This window comes from Mchenga conophoros, linkage group LG15, assembly GCF_057382185.1.
Source record: "Mchenga conophoros isolate Kocher_MC1m ecotype Shallow Benthic linkage group LG15, M_conophoros_male_GT1.1, whole genome shotgun sequence".
In the NCBI taxonomy this organism is placed as follows: Eukaryota; Metazoa; Chordata; class Actinopteri; order Cichliformes; family Cichlidae; genus Mchenga; species Mchenga conophoros.
In genome coordinates this window covers 33,180,618-33,200,285 of record NC_140540.1, presented here as the reverse complement: position 1 = coordinate 33,200,285, position 19,668 = coordinate 33,180,618, and the positions used below count along the sequence as shown (strand labels likewise).

At 41.9% G+C, this 19,668-nt stretch overlaps 1 protein-coding gene across 2 annotated transcripts in view; it reads right to left on the bottom strand.

Moving 5' to 3' along the window:
- The window catches only part of mdn1 (midasin AAA ATPase 1), a 59,752-nt gene that overhangs the window by 24,216 nt on the left and 15,868 nt on the right, over nt 1-19,668 (bottom strand). For both annotated transcript variants that reach the window (XM_085247847.1, XM_085247849.1), the window contains exons 25-58: nt 18,704-18,912; nt 18,366-18,512; nt 18,140-18,281; nt 17,931-18,065; nt 16,935-17,073; nt 15,825-15,957; nt 15,330-15,460; nt 13,437-13,575; nt 12,887-13,001; nt 12,166-12,426; nt 11,883-12,080; nt 10,465-10,673; nt 10,265-10,387; nt 9,938-10,135; nt 9,362-9,469; nt 6,841-7,029; nt 6,170-6,259; nt 5,812-6,075; nt 5,459-5,723; nt 5,162-5,321; nt 4,893-5,009; nt 4,433-4,641; nt 4,199-4,347; nt 3,183-3,382; nt 2,882-3,105; nt 2,584-2,697; nt 2,249-2,378; nt 2,038-2,144; nt 1,827-1,960; nt 1,543-1,709; nt 1,309-1,429; nt 966-1,179; nt 254-494; nt 33-156 (exon numbers count right to left, since the gene is read on the bottom strand). In XM_085247847.1, coding sequence (XP_085103973.1) covers nt 33-156; nt 254-494; nt 966-1,179; nt 1,309-1,429; nt 1,543-1,709; nt 1,827-1,960; nt 2,038-2,144; nt 2,249-2,378; nt 2,584-2,697; nt 2,882-3,105; nt 3,183-3,382; nt 4,199-4,347; nt 4,433-4,641; nt 4,893-5,009; nt 5,162-5,321; nt 5,459-5,723; nt 5,812-6,075; nt 6,170-6,259; nt 6,841-7,029; nt 9,362-9,469; nt 9,938-10,135; nt 10,265-10,387; nt 10,465-10,673; nt 11,883-12,080; nt 12,166-12,426; nt 12,887-13,001; nt 13,437-13,575; nt 15,330-15,460; nt 15,825-15,957; nt 16,935-17,073; nt 17,931-18,065; nt 18,140-18,281; nt 18,366-18,512; nt 18,704-18,912 — 5,606 coding nt within the window. The remainder of the gene's footprint in view (nt 1-32; nt 157-253; nt 495-965; nt 1,180-1,308; nt 1,430-1,542; nt 1,710-1,826; nt 1,961-2,037; nt 2,145-2,248; nt 2,379-2,583; nt 2,698-2,881; nt 3,106-3,182; nt 3,383-4,198; nt 4,348-4,432; nt 4,642-4,892; nt 5,010-5,161; nt 5,322-5,458; nt 5,724-5,811; nt 6,076-6,169; nt 6,260-6,840; nt 7,030-9,361; nt 9,470-9,937; nt 10,136-10,264; nt 10,388-10,464; nt 10,674-11,882; nt 12,081-12,165; nt 12,427-12,886; nt 13,002-13,436; nt 13,576-15,329; nt 15,461-15,824; nt 15,958-16,934; nt 17,074-17,930; nt 18,066-18,139; nt 18,282-18,365; nt 18,513-18,703; nt 18,913-19,668) is intronic.

The following is a 19,668-nucleotide window of genomic DNA, read 5'->3' as shown; positions in this document are numbered from 1 at the left end:
TTTTATATGTGGTCAAACTCATAACTACTGACCCGGTCACTACTGAGCAGGAACCACAGTGGCTGCAGCTGTCTGACATTCATCGGGGTGGACTGGAGGCAGTAACGAAGATGTCTGGAGAGGTCGCGACGTATGCAGTCCTCGGCCTCCTGGTCACTGCAGGTCAACATGAGGAGTTCAGTATACAGTCCATCAACAACATCCAGAACAGGTGCTTTTCTATTTTTGATTACACGACAAAGATGAGCCTTACCTAGGAGAAAGAGCTAGATGCAGCAAGTCTGTGCTAAGTCGTAGCTGATTTAGGACGGCAAGTTCCTCCATCAGGGGCCAGAGCTGGGCCCTGCGGCTGAGCTGCTGCAACTCCTCTACGGACAAAGGGACTCCGTCTGTGGACTCGTCATGCTCCGACATGGAACAGACTTCCAAGAGCCCTCTGGAGGTCATGCAACACTCCTGCTGCTCCACACTCGACACCAACCTCTCCATCACCCCTTATGGGAAGACATATGGGACGCATGCCATCATGTAATGTTTCACATTCATGCTCCTGAATGTTTTAATACCAAATGGTATTTCTAAAAGATTTATATTGTATTTAGTTGAGAATCTTGAAGCAACTCTCTAGATTCCAGAAAACATGTTCAACAAAATCTGACTCTAAAAATAAAGTTCAAGATCAACTCCGAGATGGCAACTGAACTTTCCTGTTTCAGCACAGATGATCAAAGTAAATTCAGTAAGCCGAGCATGTGAGTTAAGCACACAGAAACAAAGCCATCATCAACGGAGCTCCAGAAACATGGAGGCTGTACAGATTGTATTCTGATTCTGACGATATATCTGTGATGTAATCACAGTCACTGTTTTTATATATTGAAAGTATATAAGAATCTTATTCTGAGTCCCATAAATATCCAACAATCACATTTTATGGCAAAAGCTTTTCTGCAACTCAAGCTCACCTGACTTTTGAGGGTCCAACTGGTTGTTTGCTAAGAGAATGAGGCCCCAGGCTTCCAGGAGACTTTCTTTGATGTCCAGTCCAAGTCCAGCACCCTGAAGTCGAACCAGCTCTTGCTTCGAATGAATCATGTTGTTGTCCAGTTTTAGATCACTCACATCCAGGGCTTTACTCAGGAGCCTGAGCTGAGATGCACACTTAACTACTGACTCCAGCTGAAAAGACAGATGGATATAGTTTCATCTCATAAATATAAGAATATAAAAGAGTGAGTGACAGATGGTACTTAAACTGGCTTTTATATTACTTTATTATTAGACCTAGCTGATGAATTATATCCAGACCTTAAAAGGAAGAGTTTTCCCCAGGGTTTTCTGAATGCCCTTCAGAGCTGTAGCTACAGACACTGGGGTGGACAGAACAGTCTGGATGGCTGTTGAGGTGGCCTGCAGCTCCTGGTGACCTCTATTTTTAGAACAGCAATTTCAGAAGAAAGTACTTCAGACTAAATAAAAATACATATACAAATACAAAATACTTGTATAAATGATACAAGTATTTGCAAGAAAGGGATTTACTCAAACGTGACATCAGCGTCTCCCAGGAGAAGCTGTGGCAGTCGGAGGATGAGGTGTTTCTGGACCCACTGCCAGTGCAGAGACAGCACAGAGATGCCCTTAGAGTCGGGCGTCAGTGTGCTGCACACATCCCAGAATCGATCGAGCCACTGTAGCAGCTGCAGAATCTAAACGCACAATGACAGTGTTGCAGTTGGAGACCATTCTTGTCAAATTTTAAGGTTGTATTTAGATAAAAGAAGAAATACAAAAGAGTAGATTAAAGAGTCAGATAGCGTTCTAACCTCAAACATAATGTGGTCTGAGATGTAAGGTTGTCCGGTCTGAACAGCCTGCAGGATGAAGTAGCCCCACAACTCAAAGAAGGTTTGCAGGTGCATCAGCACAGGGTGTGGCAGGTGACCAATATCCACAGTCCCTGTGAGGAGGATTTGGGTATTTGTTAACTTTTAGAAGCACTAAATTATATTCTAATATAAAAACCAAAGTGCATACCTTTACTGAAGGCCGTGGCTATTTGCAGTACAGAATTCGGACCAGACAGGTTGACAGCGCAAGTGCATACAACAGACCTCTCTTCTCTGTCCATTATCAGAACGATCCTAACACACAAACCGCTCATTAGCAGTCCATTTGTTAACACAGCAGATCTGCATAACTTGATATAAGACTCGGAATTAAGAGAATAGATAACAATTAGTCCCACCTGTTGGCAACTGCGTTTAGTGCCTCTAGGAACTCCGTGTATCTTTCTTCATCCTCAAAGTTGCACTTGTTGGCCAAAATGTCCAAGTATTGCTTATTCCACCGCATATCCACCAAAATCCTGTATTCATCTGGCAACACAACATTTGTTTAGATGTTATCATTTACTGATAGATACATTCAGTTTTCTTGAAGTTTTCCTAAAGTCATCTAGTAGCAGAAACAGGCAGTAAATTAAAAAACAAACAAACAAAAAAACTTTTATTAAAACTTCAATATTCTAGTGTGCGAATAGATTTCACTTTTCTTTCACCGAAGAACAAGAAAACTGTTTACCTGTGCTGTGGGGCTGGAGTAATTCTGCTAGTGACTTGCCCTTAGCGGCAAGCTTGCTACCAAACACAGCCTTTAAAGCCCTGTTTCCTGCTTCCACCTGGACCAGCGCGGCATCTGTAAGAGTAAACCATCACATTATCAGGGGATCTGCAGCACTGAATAGCCCTGCCATCGATTTGCAAAACAATTTAATTTGACTTTTTGACATTAACTTTGTTTCGAAGAATAAAGCACCTTTGCTGTAGTCTAAATGTTTGGGTTGTTGTGTGTAGTGTAGTTTGTTTGCACTGTAACAAACCAGGAGCATATTTGTGGCTCTTTCCCAAGTGTGACAGCCAGCTGCTGCGCATGATCCAGTCTCCGTGAGAGGCTCTCTCTGTGAGCAGTCTCACTGCCGTGGGGATCAGCCTCAGAGCATTTCCATCCTCCAAACCCCCCACTGCTTCAGAGAACACCAGGCCTTCATGGACACCGCTGTTCTGCAATACCCTCTGTAGGTCACTCAGACTCAGAGGCTGGCTCCTGCAGAAATAAAACTTATGTAATCACTTCTTTAATGAGAAAATGTATGATTTAGCTGGCGTGACTAATTGATTTACCGTTTGCCTTGGAGGCTGAGTGTGTTCAGACAAAATAAGAGGACCTGTCCATCTCTGATAACAGTAGAGAAGCAGGAATCCTCTGTAGAGAGGAGGGCAGAGGGGAAGCTGTCAGGCCAGACTCCAGCACACAGCAACCCACAGCCCCATTCTTCTGTGTCCAGGATGCTCAAGTGCTGCTCAATCACCTGCTGGGCTTTCTAGGAAGAAAATGTACTCATGTTTATTCATCCTTTATGAAGGCTGACCATTTCAAATATTTCAGGTTATCCAGAGTTTCCCCTGATTTTCAGTGACAGTATGTCTCTGAACACCTCAGAATTCATCGGGCTACTTTTGTTCTAATCACTAGTCTCCCAGTGTTGCTGTCAGCCATGCATGCCCAAGTCATCACACTGGCTCTGCCGTGTTTTACAGATGATGTGATACGGGCTGTTCTACCTTCTCCATACTTTTTTCTTTCCATCATTCTGGTAGAGGTTAATCTTGGTTTCATCTGTCCAATGAATGTTTTTCCAGAACTATGCCAGCTTTTTTTTTTTTAAAAGCAAAAGTCCAATCTAGTGACCAATCAAGTGGCTTGTATCTTGCAGTGAGCCCTCTGTATTTACTTTCATGCAGTCTTCTTTTAGGGTAGACTTGGATATTGATACGTCTACCTCCTGGAGAGTATTTGTTCATTTGCTTGGTTGTTGTTGCCTGTTGAGAACGGGTTTCTCTTCACCATGGAAATGATTCTGCGATCATCCACCACTGTTGTCTCCCATGGAGTTCACCAGTGCTTTCTTTCTCAGGATGTACCAAACCGCAGATTTTGCCACTCCTAATATTGTAGCAATTTTGCATTTTTCTTTTCTCAGCTTAAGGATGGTTTGTTTCACCTGCATGGAGAGCTTCTTTCTTTCTTTCTTTCTTTCTTTCTTTCTATCGAAAAGGTAGATAGATATGGATTCCTATACAATATGGAGAGATCGATAAAGAGATATATCTTGAAAAAAAACATAACAAAAAAATACCTTCTGGTTGGCAGAATTGTGCTGACAGAAAGAGTAGGCCTCCCCACAGGCATGCTGCAAGGCGCTAGGCAAATCCACACCTCTCTGTAGCTGGCAGCTCAGCAGAGTGGCAGCATGAAGAAGAGAAGCCACTGATGAGGCTGGGGAGTCTAACAGGCAGAGGCCAAATGCTTTGATAACTGCTACAGACAAACCGAGGGCTTATTTATTTATTCTTATGCTGTTAGCACTTACCCCAGATAGCAGATTTAACGGCCTTATGTATTTCAATCAGCAGATCACACACACAGTCCCCGGTCACCCCAGCAGTGTGAAGCAAAATCTTTAGGTCTAGTGTGTCCCAGCACACAGCTTCGTGTTCCCCTGGAATGTAAATCTCCACCCCTCTGTTCCTCATAGCTCTGGAGAGCTCCCCGTGCACAGGATCCATGGTCAGGAACAACCTGGGAAGAAAAACAAACAAACAAAAACACAAAACACACATCTAAGAACTGTTGATGAATGGTAAATGGCCTGTATTTGTATAGCGCTTTTACTAGTCCCCCCTAAGGACCCCAAAGCGCTTTACACACCCAGTCATCCACCCATTCACTCACTGGTGGAGGCAAGCTACAGTTGTAGCCACTGCTGCCCTGGGGCAGACTGACATTAGTGAATGCAACAAACCAGTGATAGTTGTACTTTTTTATACTACCTGAAGTTAGGGTGTGGGGTGATTTTGGGAGTGCTCCCATCTATGACACCACGTTCGTTGATGACGAGTGATCCACCAGGCTCCAGCAGAGCATTGAGGCGATCCAGCACTGAGGCACTAATTACATAAATGCACAATCAGTGCAGTTGGTTATAGTGTTCGTGTCACGGCTGACTTTTATACAACTACAGTTCTTGCTTCACATTTCACAAGTAAAACATGTTTAAGATGAAGGAGAACACAGTTACACATAAGCTAACATTTCTCACTTGCAGAAGTTGACGTTGTCCATAAGCAACCAGTCGCCAGACTGAAGGGCCTGGACGAGCATACCATCCAACCACTCAAAACCTCCGTTTGTCCAGCCGTCCTCCAGCTGAGCCAGACGCTCCTTCAGCAGCGTAAAGTCCATCTGAAGCTTAGACATGTCTGAGGACAATACATGTAATGTTATAATATTTTACATACTTGACCAGCAAAAAAACAACAACCAAAAAACAAAACAAAACAAGACACTTGAAACTGTTCCCTTTATATTTTGTCTGTACTCAATAATTGGTTGTTACCAGTGAACACTTTGAGCTTGGTGTTGAGTTTCTGCAGCAGGAGGATGATAACCTCCAGCTTGTTCAGTGCCTCAGAGTTGATTGTTCCTCCAGTTCTTTGCAGTCCTTCCTGCTTCAGCCAATGGCAGAACAGGCCCCATGTCTGCAGCAAGAACTCTGTGTCCTGGATGCCACCATCAAGTGACATCAATCCACGCCTTATTACCATGGCAACTATGTAATCTACACTCTCCAGAACTTGCTGCCACGGGCGCATGATATCCACCTGCAATGAGGAAAAAAGGGAAAGACCGCAGGATGACGTGGTCTGCTATTTTCAGGTTATAAACAAAGACCTGAGTTCTCAGTGTCACCTGCTCAAAGCCTCCCAGTAGCTCTGTGGTGTCCATGGCACTGTTCATGGCCATGATTCTGAGGCGATGTCCAGTCAGTAGAGAGAGCAGTCTCACCAGGCTGGTCTTTCCACTTGCTGTGGGGCCGACCAGTATGGTCATCCAGCCCATCTCCACACACTTCATCAGGGACTCCAGAGGCCTTAAGCACTGATGTGTGATGGACAGCGGTGTGTCTGGAGCCACATTGGCTCCACCACTGCGATGCAGCACAGAGTAGCCCACCTGCAACAGCAAATGATTGGAGGGTAATTTGCAAACTATGATTTGAAATGAAATAAAACAAAACAAGTTTTATTGTTTTGACAAATCAACAAACCTGTAGGTTGAATGGAGTGATGTGGAACTCTCTGGGGCCGCAGTAAGGCTCAAAGTCCTCCCCAAACACCTTCCTGAACACAGACAGCACCTATACGGCACGGGAGGAGGTTCAGTATTGCCACTGGTCATGAACTAAAGTATAACTGACTCCCAGTACCTAATAACTGAACACAATTCAGTTCAGCCACCAGCAGCACAGTTTCCAACATGCTTCTGATAAGAGGTTTTTGCAGTGAAAGTCCTGCCATATTGGAGAACAGTCCTAGCCCCTCCTGACATGAATATCACCAAGCCAGCCAACTTGGTTTTAAGCTTCTGATAAAATCACAGTGGAGGTATTCCAATAGTGCTATTCGTTGCGATTTAATGTTCTTTTCTCTCCTTATAGGAAGTCAAACTGTTAGTCCGTAGGATATCGAGATATTTCAATAAGAGGAAATTCAAACTTGTAGTGGGCTAAACACAAACCCTTGTAGAACACCACATTTAACAGATTGAAAAGTCCAAAGTTACAGTTTCAGTACACTTGGCTTATGACAATGGAGTTTTCTTCCTCGTCTGAAGATATGCGATTCTAAATTGACTACATATGTGATAAGGAAAGAGCACTTAAACTGTACGTCATTCACATACTTAGCAGGCTATGAAAAAGCTGGTAAAACAGTTTACCTGAGCTTTATCAGACTCTGTTCTCATTCTGTCAGCATACACCAATGCCACATGCTGGCCTGGGTTAAAAAATCCAGGTGCTTGGTCAGCCTGCATAAGTTGACACCAACGGAACAAGTCACGCAGGTTGAACTCCCAGGGACTTCCTCTCTGACCCCAATGTCTGTCTTTACACACTTCCTGGACAAGCTGTGGAGAGAACACATTAAAAAAATGCATTAAAATAAAAAAGTATCCTTTAGTCTTTTCTTTATATTTTGTTACATACAGTGCACATACATTAATGCTTTTGTGCATTAAAAATAGCCAAAGTTTAAATAATGAGGTTAAATGATAAATGGTAAATGACCTGGAATCACCCAATGTGAATTGGGTGCACTATCCATGGACTGTCAGTGTGTAAATATTGATGACAAGACCCAGCAACAGCACACTCTTTAAAGAGTTTACTTGGTTGTTAAAAGGGATCAATCTCATGTAGGAGTGAGCGGTTTAGCCACTGCCAAGTTGACGTAAGCATCTGGTGAAGACCCATACTTTGGACAATGCCTCTATCTGGCAATAGAGCTCACTGCTGGCAGACGGGCACCCCTGGAGTGGAGTGGACAGTGAACACGCTACCTTTATGGAACCAAAAAACCAGCTTTACATGCTTTCCAACCTGGCGCTATGATGAAGAGTAATAAACTGAAAGACGCAACCCACACTAGCATCTGGTGACCAAGGTGTAAAATGTGATTTTCAGTCCATCATGGATGGCGTTTTCTCTGGTCTGGTGATGCATTATACCTAACACTCATCACTGTGAGAGATCCATGTCATATAACTCTAACATAACAGGAGGCTTGTTTATGTGACTTGATATTTCACAGAGACAAAAATGGTTTTGGAGTTTGAAATTCTCAAAACTGGACGACAACATCCAATTCAGAAAAGAATTCAGCAGATCAGTTTGCCTAGGTTTTCATGGCGGTATGCTTTAGATAATTCTGTTGAAATGTAAACCTCCACACAAGCCTGGAACCCTGAGCACTCAGTAAAGCGGACTGGATGGAGGGAACATATTGATGTGGTGACACTTACTGCAGGGTGTCCTCTAAAAAGAAAGCACACAGGAAATTACTGCCAGACAGTGCAATCCTGGTTTCACCAGAACAGATCAGGTTCATTTGAGCAAACTCTCATTAGGTCATCATGTCTTTTAGCAAGCAATTAGCCCACTTTTCCCTTAAAGCCTGAAGAAATGCACTGATGGATTTTGGCATAGACAAAATATAAGCATGGATCCATGCTAGCTTATCAATGGCACCCTGCTGGTGGCAGGGTAACAGCATGGAGATATTTCTTGACCTACACTTTGGGTGCTTTAGTACCAACTGACCATTGTTCACATGCCAAGCCTACCTGACTGTTGTTGATGAAAGAGACAATCGTCTCTGTCCACAGTGGACACATATTCTAAAGGTTGCTTCTAGCAAAGTAACATCAAGTTGCAAAGCTCAAATCACTACAAACTAATTGTTTGACCATGAGAACGAGTTTGCTGTGCTCAAATAGGCTACACTGTCAATCCAATACAGCATCTTTGGGATGTGGGGGAACGGCAGATTCGCTTCATGGATGTGCAACCGACAAATAACAACCAACTGTGTGATGCTATTATACCAATATGGACCGGAAACTCTAAGGAATGTTTCCAGCACCTTTTTAAATCTATGCCACACAAAAATGAATCTAGTTTTGGAGGCAAAATGAGTCCAACCATGTTCTAGCATCATTGAAGTAAGTAGATATAATAAATGTGTGGAAAACCTAACAGAAACCAACAAAATAAAGGAAAAGAGAAAAGCATACTGTGATGGCTGCACTTACAGCCACACAGTGGTAATACCCACCATGTTAGTGTAGAGGCTTATAAGTAACATTGCATTCACATTTCTTTCTTTAAATATAGGAATTTATTTACAGGACAATAAATAACTGGTTTTGGTTTAGAATTCATTCACATATCCACATAACACTGCATTCTAAAATAAGTGCGCACATTTTAGTTTACACTGTTATGTATGATTAATCTTTTGTTTTCTGAGTTACCTTAGTTGCAGCTGTTCCAGTCCCTTGATTAAGGAGCCAAGAGGTGGAAAAGGGGCAGAGCGAGGTTTAAAGGAAGGCTACAAATTGGTTCACGCCATAATTTAGGACCGGGGGGGGAATTAGAGTTCATTATGTTTGGTTTAGTTAGGTTTTGTGTGTTTTACCCCTTCTCCTGTTTTTGTGGGCTGATCAGCCACTATTTAAGTTTCCCCTTTGTCTCGTTAAGTTAGGTCAGTTTGTTTGTGTTATCGGTTGTGTTGTCAACTTTGAGTAGAGTTTTGTTAGTTTGACCTCTTTTATGGGCCCAAGATTTTGATTCTTTTTGCATGAGTTAACCAATTATGTTTTTTGGGTTAAATAAAAAAAGCATTTTTTGGACTTTAACCTGTGCCTAAGTTTCCTTCACTGCTCGGTCCATCACACATACCCTGTTACTGAATTCGACCATTTTGATAACAATTTCCTTGTCGATACTGGGAAAAATCAAGTCTCCTATGAACTCCATGTCCTTGCTGGTAAGCTGGTCCACAAAAACCTGGGAAGACAGGGCCAGATAAGAGTTCATGAAAAACAGCAACCAGAATATGAATGATGGAGTAGCTCATCTGGCTGATCCATCATAGTTCAGAGGTCATTTTAAGGTTACTTTGTAGAAATGGAGTGTTTTACAAAAACTGCCTACATTGTTTTTGCACAACTACACAACTTTTCTGAACAGGCACAGATGTCACCACTGTAGTTTTCACATGTTTATGGTGTGATAAGCAATCACAGTGACTGAAATTATTCACAAATAAAAAAACAAAAATAGCTGAAACCTGACACACCAAGTCTTCTTTTATCCCCTGCAACAAGCACATTATAAAAATCTTACTCTTAATTTTTAAGTGGATCTGGTCAACTAAATAACTGTCTATTAAGACTATTCTACCGCACATAAAAGCTTTTCTATGAAAATAAAAAAAATAAAATAAAAAAGCAAAAACCCTTAATCAGGTCTTACCTGAGTGAATCTGTTGAGGAAGGATTTGGGCAGCCCCTTACGCCCCCCACCTTGAGTGAAAGGGTTCTGGCATCCAAAGATCTTCGTCTTGTCATGCTGTACCTGAAAGCTCATGGCCAGTTCTGGAATGTAGATCTCTGCTCGGTGATCAAAGCAGGCATTAAGACCTTCCAGCACTGACTGAGAGGCCAAGTTCAACTATGATGGAAAAACACCAGTAATACAGCTGATCAGTCTAATCAGATTGTTTGGAGTTTGAAAAATGTTAGAGCAAAACTATAAAATCAGTGTACAAAACTGCAAGAGTGTTAAAAGAGTGATCCCTACCTCGTCCAGTACCACCCAGTGCCCTGCCTTCAAAGCAGCCAAAAGGGGGCCATCGCGCCACGCAAACTCTCCTCCCTTCCCACCCTCCACTGGGAGATCTGTCCCAAATAAATCGGTGACATCCTGCAGAGAGTGTATGTCATCATTACCAGAGGCTTTACAGTCAAGTTCAGAGCACAGTGCTGAGCATGTCAATTTACCGTTTGCTCCGACAGGTTGATTCTGACCAGATGGTTTCCAGAAGCTTTTGCTAGTGCAGCCACCAGGCTGGTTTTTCCCACGCCAGGTGAGCCCTCGAGGAGCACAGGCCTCTGCAGCTTCAGTGCCCGCAGAATCCTCTGAGCATTCACTGCAGTGGTGCCTGCTGCAATGGCGTAGTTTGACAGGTTACGGCTCTCGGTGTGAGGCCCTGGAAACAAAGGCATTATAAGACATTACGCAAACATCAGTGAACTCATCACAAGCACTTAAAGAGTTGTATGTGTGTTATCATGGAAGACAGGTCCACTGTACACTATCGGTCAAAAAGTTATTCTAGTTATTTATTACAATTCAAGTCATTCAAGTCAAATGAATAGCTTGAAATGGTACAAAGGTAAGTGGTGAACTAACTGCCAGAGGTTAAATAAAGAGGTAAGGATACCCAAAAGTGTAACATGATGTACATTTCAGAATGATACAAAAATGGAAGACAGACAGTCCATCATAACACTTATAAATGTAGGTGTTTCCTACAGAGAAACTGCAAACAAAGTCAAGGTGTCAGTGAGTACAGTTTCCTTCACCATTAAAAGGCACTCAAAAACAAACTCTGACAGGAGGAGGTTTGACAGACCCAAAGACATAACTGAATCAAGTTTCTGGGAGTTAACAGCTTGCATTGTCCAAGCTATGCCAGAACTGCCTCAGGAAAAAGAACAAGATGGTAAGCTTGAAAACATGGAGTGACCAGCACAGTCTCCAGACTTAAACCCCATGGAGATGGTTTGAGATGAACTGGACAGAAGAGTGAAAGCAAAGAAACCTACAAGTGCCACACATTTATGGGAACTTCTGCAACAGATATGGGAAGAACTTCTACTGGTTTTTATTGTAGAAAGAATGCTTTCAGCTGTTATATCTGCCAAAGGTGGTTACTTTGACGAGTCAAAAGTTTAGAATACATTTTGGTCTATAAATTGATTCCTCCAATCGCTTATTTGTACGATGCTTTCATTTCAGAGTGCAGTGAGACATCAAAGCGGCATCATTTTCAATAAAAAAAAAAAAAAACAAAACTGGAAAAATGGGGTGTTCTAAAACTTTTGACCGGTAGTATACATGAGCATGTGTAGTTTCATGTAAAGAAAGTCTTTGTAGAAGTGGTGCAGAACAGGATCCACATCTCGGAATAAAGCAGCTGTTCTAGAGCGGCAACTAGCCCGCTATGGGAGGACATAGAGCTACTGCATCACGTTGTACTGAACTTTATTGCACTAAAAACTCAGCTTGAATTAGATGACACACTTTTCCCAACACTGTTAATGATTAATAAAATTAAAAAATGGTGTGGATATGTCCAGGCTATTCTAGCCCGGTGATTCCTTAATAGTACATTAAGGAATCACTAAATGTATACCTAATGCGATGTAGAAGGGATCAATGCCAAAGAAATCTTCTCCCCACTGAGGCTCCCGTGGCAAATTGCTGTCATACACTCTCAGGGCATCCATTACATCCTGGTCCAGCTTGGTCATCTTGCTTAGTCTCTGCTGCAGGAAGCTCAAGCACAGACGACGAGCAAGGAGGACACCGTCTGCACAGGAGGCTGTGGTCCCTGCAAAGAAGCCAGAATGGATCTACCAACAATTTCTTTCAGTGCCAAACTTTCAGCAGAATTTAAACATAAGCCGTCAGCTCACCTGAGCCAATGCCATCGATATAAACGAGACAAGCAGCGTGGATGAAGGCGGTAACAGTGTCCAGACGCAGGTCCCACTCGGCTTCATCTTCGTCTTCAATAGCTCCCATGGTCATGAAGCTATCTTCATCCCGCTCGCACACAGCATTGAGGAAGTTGACCCATGAAAGAATGTCTCTAACACTCAGGATGCAGCGGCGGCCAAAGTCCTGCTGTGTGAGCCACTCGATGAAGTCCAGCATTAGCTCTGCAACATCCCCACCTGTGTTCAATTAAAAAGTTATATTCACCTGCTTGAAATCAGTCATTTTAATTATCACCTTCTTTAACATAACCTCTAATGAGAACTCAGTGGCAACAGCACACTATGGAAATTCCACATCTGCTACACAACTCGATATTCACTCTGGATTTTAGCTTTTCTTTATTCTCAAACTTCTGAGAAACGTGCATCTCTTTAAATGCTAAATAGTCTCCCATGTTCTAGACTCGAGGCTCTAACTACACCTGTTATACTGCTCAACAAAGTGTGTATTAGAGCTGTCTTTTTTAAAATGACTGCCTGCTACTGCTGGAAACAATGTGGAATTGTGGAGACAAACCAGAAGAATAAAACTGAAGTTAACTAAAAAACATCATACATGGTTCATAACATAAAAGTCAAACGCTTTTTAAACTATGCACTTGGTCATTTTAAACCCGGTAAACTGTAAATGGGTTACCATCAAGAGAGAGGCCTGAGCGCAAGTTGTGTTGGATGATCTTAACCAGGTCACTGCGATTGTTGGTCTGAGGGCACCAGATCTCTGTGAAACGATTTCTTAAGGCTGGAGAGAGCTGTGAAGAAACATACATGCACAAGTATAATCAGATAACACCTATGTAAAGTTCCATCTCACACCTTCAGCACATAAATAAGTCCATCATCATGACTTTGTGTTTCACCAGCCACTCTAGGTATAATATGTGCAATGTACAATAAAAGGCAAAGTTTAATGTTTGTGACAGATCTGTACAACAGGTCTAATTTCTGCAATATTCAGATATTTTTTGCAGTGTAATGCTGCATAAAATATGTGTGGTAGGTTTAAAATGTTCAATGCGTGTTTTCTGGGGCTGTGACTTGCAACAGTTCACGTGATGCGTTTGTGTCTTCTTTGTTTTTGTTCTATTATAAATGTGGAAGCAGCTATTTTGTGCAGCATCAAAGTCTAACAAAAACTTCCCTACAGGAAAAACAGTAGCTTGTACCATTTTGCATCATTTCATCACCTCTTTCTTGCCAAAGTCTCCTCCAGGGTTCATGGTGGCGACCAGACGGAAATTTGCAGCTGCTTTTATCAGCTCCACGTCACCACGATCTCCGCTGCCCTTCTCTGCCAATACAAGGGACTTCTCCGTCTCCAGAACACTGGTAGCAAACAAACACACTATCAAAGGTCAAAGCTTGTGCAGTGTTTTTAAAATTAAATGTTGGCAAGTTTACGCTCAGAGGAACTTTTCACATTCCAAAAAGTCAATTCTGTGCATTTCCTTACCTGGATGACTGAGCGTGCATCAAGACATAACTTTTCTTAAGTACCAAACAAGTGAACGCTACAACTACAAGCAATCGAGTGCAAATACAACTTAAGGTTGTATGTTAACAATGTTAACTTAAGACTTTTTGACCAACAGGACTCAGAAAGCTTGGGTCAACAACTCTCTTTCGGTTTCTGTTCCACCTCCACTGGCTCCCCCCAGGGCTGTGTGCTCTCCCCCTGCTCTTCATCCTCTACAGCGATGACTGCAGATCCACACAGCCCAACTGTCACCTGGTGAAATATGCTGACGACACAGTTCTCCTGTCACTGCTGTCAGGCCCCTCACAACACCACGGGCCCACTCTTCAGGAGTTTGTAGAGTGGTGTGACAGCTCCAAACTTAAACTGAACGTGAGCAAAACCAAAGAGATGGTGGTGTCCTTCTCCAGTAGGCAGAGGGATCTGGCTGCTTCAGTCACCACCACCATCCACGGGAAACCAGTGGGGGTAGTTGAGGAGTACAAATACCTGGGAACCATCTTTGACAACCTCCTGAAATTCTCTGCTAACACAGAGGAAATTCTCAGGAGGTGCCACCAACAGCTATACCTCCTTAGGAAACTCAACTCCTTTGGAGTCAGCACACCCATCATGATGACTTTTTACTATGCCTTCCTGGAAAGCATCATGGCCTTCTCCATCACCTGCTGGTTACACTCCCTCAGCCTTCAGAACAGGAACAGACTGCATCAGTGTGCTCTAAAATCATTGGCCTGCCTGTCAGAACGCTGGCACAGGTTTTCAGCCAACAGGCCCTTAGACAGGCAGCCAAAATCATCAACGACCCCTCTCATATTCTTCACCCCGCATTTCAATGGCTCCCCTCTGGGCGACGCCTCCACTGCATTTCCTGCAGGACTGAGAGGAGGAGAGCCACCTTTGTCCCCAAAGCCACTCTGCTTTTTAACTCCAGCCGATAAGATCATTTCCCACACCAGAAACATAAACTACACTCTTCTTATACTACCGACACTTTATTCACTTTTAGTCACATTACAGTTATTTATTCACCTTTCAGTCACTTTAATTTTAAAACTATGTAATTTTAAAACTGTCTATATACTGTATATTCTGTGTGTATTTATCTCACTCTTATTGCCTGCTTATGCCCTGTCCTTATCTTCAACGTCATGCTGCTCTGTTGTATCTTAATTGCTGATTCTGATTAAGATATAATGTTAATGCTATTTGTGAAAATACCCAAGATCCCAACACTATTCTATCAGTATAATAAAGACATATTTATTCTGTTATGATCTTGCTAACTCTAATTTTCACAAAGCATTTTGGGCCACTTGATAAGGTTTTTTGTTTAATTGTTTAAGTTAATATGTTAAGTACAAACAGCCTCCTATATAGCAACTTTTCAGTGGCAGAAAAAAAAATACTGATTACTAGGTAAACTTCAATTTGCAGCATGTATAACATTCAGAACAAAATACTGCAAAATACTACTGTACAGTTTTTCTGTTTTCTAAAGCATCTAAACAGTTTTCTTCTTTTATTTTACTTTCTTAAGCTGCAGGGTTGTTGACCCTCAAGATAAGTGTAGATATGGAACATGTATATTTTGTGTGGGTACCTGTTGAGTCTCTCTAGGACAGAGTCGTCTGCCAATGAGATTTCATCCATGAGGAAGACACCTCCCTCCTTCATGGCTTGTACCAAGGGCCCATCATGCCACTCAAACAGTCTGCCGTCCTCCCCGTCATTCTACACAGACATGCACAGATATTTAGTTTAGTTTAGAAGTTTGTGCTTCTACACTACTAACCAGGATTTTCTTTATAATGTATCAACATCAACACAAGTCCAATTTAATAATGATAGATAGATAGATCGATAGATCGATAGATCGATAGATCGATAGATAGATAGATAGATGTAGTTAACTTTCTAAGTTAACTAACTAACCCGCCCACCCCACCCCAGTTGACATGATGGGGGCAAGAATCTTTCCACTTTTTGAATGAGATGAACAACAGATTCAGATGAACAACTTTCAGTACTGTGGAGAACATATTTTCCCTCCACATTTTGAATATCACTAGCGGTCCCAGTGAGGACTTATCACTACCTGATGTGTATGTCTGACAGGCCGGAGTCCTCCCAGGAAATCAGATGTCTCCATGTGGAGGTGACAGTTGACTGAAAAGAACTTCTGTCCAGCCAAAGCAGCAAACAGCTGACAGATGGTGGTCTTTCCACATCTGGTGAAGGAGCAGGAGCACATACAAAACACATGACATTAGACATTTATGTATAAAAAAAAAAAAACGTATATGCACAGTAAACATGAAGACATGACTCTCACAAATCTGTACATTATGGGGTTGCTATAGCTCAGGAGTTAGAGCTGATCAATCAAGATCCTGAACCCCCAAGATGCTCCCCAATGTGTTCAGTGGATGAATGTGTGTGAATGTAAGATAGAAAGCACTTAAGTGTAGGAACAGAGACTGACTGGAGTTGCACTTTCAGACTGACTCAATTTACTTGGAGTTCAAAAACTACCTGGTATGTCGGTATATCATCTAATGGAAAGCATATGCGAGAACCCTAAAACCGGTTCTAGTGGCTCAGCATGGGGAAAAAAACACAATCCTCTACACTATGAGTACACTGTTTATGTTTCTTTATATTATAGACTATAAAGTTTGTATGAAGGTTGAATTCAGTGAATTAATCAAAGCATCGTCACCTCTGCTACACCTGATATCAAATTATGACCATGGGCCCCACAGCCACACACTAGTCTGTACTTTGAATCCATCACAGTAGAGTCTTTTAAATAACACGATTAAGTCTACCTTTGGTTGTTATACACCACACTTCGCAATATGAAAATAGGATCATCTTTCGTGTATTAGGCCCATAGGGATGTGAAATAACAAGTCCCCTCAAATTTGTTCAAGCGAATATAACAAGTCTGTTTTGAAAATTTGAGTAGAAAGTTCAGATATTTATTTAACCTCCTGAGAGTTTAGTATTTTGGTCTAGACAACCCAAAATGTGATGTCCACATATGTGGACGCCAGGTCCTAGGAAGTTAAAAATATAGAGTGAAAAATTAAAAGGTTGTCAGAAAAAAAAAAATACTCTAGCACAGATACCTAAAAATTATACTCAATTAGAGTTAAAGTATTTCATTACTTCCCAGATATTAAGAATAATATCTTAATATTACCCCGTGTTTCCTACAAGCAGGACAGACTCGCCAAATCGCAGCGCTCGACCGAGGAGCACAGCCAGTCTCCTCATGTCCTGTGTCCACACCACATGTCGGAACTCCTCTGGGACTCCAGCAATGCTGTCGATGAAGGGACCTGTTGAGATCATCAAACAACACGACACTGTGTTGATCACGAGCTTAGTTAAAACGACTTTTTTGTGTTCTAATATAATAAGCACAGTACAACAGTAGTCGCCTCAAGGCAGCGGTCGCTGTGATTTGGCGCTACCCATGTACTCCGCCCATGTACACAATACTGGTTACAGGCTTTCAACATCATACTTAACTCTGTTCACTGTATCTGAATTCTAAATGTCAGTGCATGAAGCAGATGCTGCAGATTTTAAGCAAGTGTATATTACAGTGACACCTGCCATTGTTTTTACAAACAGATAAAATCAGCAATGTTAAGTATTCCATGTCAACTAAAATGTTAACAGTTAACATTGAAACCTGAGAGAAAGTGCATGCAACTTGAGTGCTGCTATCATTAAAGTAATGTAAGCAGACTAAACACTCACTAAATACTAGTGCAAAGTAAGGAAAGTGTCAATGGAAAATTGTACTTAGTAGTCAGTATAGTCTTATAATGATATATATATTGTACTATTCTTAGTTAGTGTATTGTCTGTCTTGTCTTAATGTTGGTTTATAATGGAGCACTGTAACAAAAAATAATTTCCCCCAGGGATCAATAAAGTATTCTGATTCTGATTCTGATATAAGACCCAGGAAAACCGAGTTAACGATAAAAACGATAACAAAATAACGCTGAAAACCGATAAAAACCCTGAAAACCATACATTTCACACCTGAGCCTCAACTCTCCAAACGACTCACGGACCGGTACCGGTCCGAGGCCCGGGGGTTGGGGACCAGTGTTTTAGAGTACATCTCTTAACAGAAAGTATCATCATTGGTGATGAAAATGTCATGCAATACGTGACTCACTGAACTGGCTGGCAACCCGTTTCTGAGAGAACAGATATTCCGGGTTCACCGTTCGTTTGAAGTGCTTCTCCAGGATGGACAGGATGATGACCTCTTCTTCAGGTTTTCTCACACGTCCTGCCAGAAGCATATACCCTGTCGGGGAGTGAAAATTTCAATTTAGGGTCTCTGTGTGGAAGTGATTTAATGGGTTGTTTAATGAGCCTCACCATCATCTGCTAAATGCTGCAGCCAGTCCCGAGAGGCCTCTGCCTGTTCCTCCAGCCTGTAGCGGTCCGCCCAACGGAAAAGATCTCTAAGGGTGATGAAGCCCTGTTTGCCTGCAAACACTGAGGATCCTTTGCGCAAGGACTGTAGAACAATTAGTCAGGATCAACGAGAACAGGCAAGTAATAGAAAGATACGAGTAGACGCGAGAGACAGTGCAACACTTACCTGAAGGTCTTGCATGACTTTCACTAGCTTGGTGCAGTAAGATGGGGGAAGGCTGCACCTCTGATGAAGGATGTTCTCCAGCTCTGCACTGGGAAGCTCATCAAAGTGTAGCTCCACAAAGCGATTCCTAAAAGCCCTGGAGAGCACCTAGATAGTGTTGCATAGAATATATATATGTATGATGAATACACACGTTCTGCCAACTTTTTTGTGTGTGTTTTCATAAAAAGGCCTGTCCGTACCTTTATGATCATGTAAAATCTTCATGATTTCTATCCAAATAATATTTCACTTCACAGCTACTTTATCCATCTTCCTAAGCTAAAGGAATGCTATACCTTTCTACCACCGTAGAGACCAGGGGGATTCTGGGTAGCAAACAGCATGAACCTGGGGTGAGCACTGATGACTTCCTGAGTTTCAGCCATAAAGAGTTCTCTGTTGTCGTCCAACAATCTGTTGAGGGCCTCCAGAACATCAGTGGGGGCCAGGTTCAGCTCATCTAGGATGATCCAGTAGCCTTTCCTCATAGCATCAATAAGAACGCCTTAATCAAAGACAAATAAAATTAGCCATGTGGACTGGGGCCGAGCTACTTCACATTAGCAGTTAAGGTAATTAACTGTGATTCTCATTTATTAGCAATTTTTATTCTCTGACAGTTTCCCAAATGGTTTGGATGCTTTGTGAAATAGAAAGTCTTGATTTTTATTTACATTATTCAGCTTTTTCAGAGGAGGTCTTGAGGGAAGATCTATAGTAAGCCTCTGGATACAGTCCAACCTCACACGTGTTGCACAAATTTACAGTCTTTTGTTACCTCGTTTCAGTTTTTTTCCCTTTTACATGTTGCTTCCATCAGATTCAAAATGACGAAGTATATAAATGTCTCAATTTCAACATCTGTTACCTTTCTTCCATTTTACAATAAATATAGTTTTAAATTATGAAACTAAATGTTGTTTGTTTTTCGTTCACACTTCATTTTATTAAGCCTTACTTAAAAAACTGGGTATTTACATACAGAGAAAACCTTTCAAGTTTTCAATGCATTGATTTTTTTTTCCTCTTTTGCAAGTCACATGACTGCTTCGCTCTTCATTGCTGTGCTCTTTACAGGACAACATAATGCAGCTTCTTATTTTTCTTTGCACAAAACACTGCCATTGGGACAGGGAACAGAGTCGATAGGCGTTTATCTTTCCTAGTCTTACTGACCATTACAAGTCGCATTTAACTATACAGTGATTTATTCTGCTCACTTTAAGCTCCTTCTGTCCCATATTCTCAGCCAATTAAGAAT